This window comes from Cariama cristata, unplaced genomic scaffold (assembly GCF_000690535.1).
Source record: "Cariama cristata isolate BGI_N322 unplaced genomic scaffold, ASM69053v1 scaffold25450, whole genome shotgun sequence".
Classification (NCBI taxonomy): domain Eukaryota; kingdom Metazoa; phylum Chordata; class Aves; order Cariamiformes; family Cariamidae; genus Cariama; species Cariama cristata.
The window spans coordinates 5,040-5,565 of record NW_009596737.1 but is presented as its reverse complement, the minus strand read 5'-3'; the positions used below and the strand labels follow the sequence as shown (position 1 = coordinate 5,565).

General features: G+C 60.5%; 1 protein-coding gene across 1 annotated transcript in view; it reads left to right on the top strand.

The window, feature by feature from the left end:
• The window catches only part of LOC104167180 (tumor necrosis factor receptor superfamily member 25-like), a gene marked incomplete at its 5' end in the record, with an annotated part of 3,221 nt that overhangs the window by 588 nt on the left and 2,107 nt on the right, over window positions 1-526 (top strand). Inside the window, one exon of the mRNA XM_009707363.1 lies at window positions 405-519. Within this exon, the coding sequence (XP_009705665.1) occupies window positions 405-519 (115 nt within the window). The remainder of the gene's footprint in view (window positions 1-404; window positions 520-526) is intronic.

Below are 526 nucleotides of genomic sequence, written 5' to 3'. Positions count from 1 at the left end.
GGTTTCAGCTGACCGGGGACCTCTTTATTTAAGAGCACGGTCACCTGCAGCATCCCCAAAAAGCTGCTCCGGCTGCGGGGAGCGGGCTGGGTCTGGAATTGGTGTAGCAGCTTGTGCCGGACCGACGTCTCTGTTCAATGCAGCATCCCTTGTGCAAAGCTTGGACACGAGACCTCCAGCAAGGACCGGGAGGACAGGGCTCACGGCAGCGTTGTAGGCTGCTGGTGGAGCTTTGATGCAAGCATTGCTTTTCTCTTGGGCACGGTGAGGTGTGGGGCAGGAAAGGGTAAGGCTGAAACTCGACAGCAGAGAGCGGCTTGCACGTCAGCTCGGGTCATTAGCTGCGTTAACGAAGGAAGCGGGTGGAGGGGCTGGGGGAGAGCCGTCTCTCCTCTCGCCCGCAGATCAAGTGGAGCTGAGTCCCTGCCAAAGAATCAGGGACACGCAGTGCGTCTGCAGGAACGGCACCTTCTGCTCCCCGGACCACCCCTGCGAGATGTGCCAGAAGTGCCGGCCTCGGTGAGCT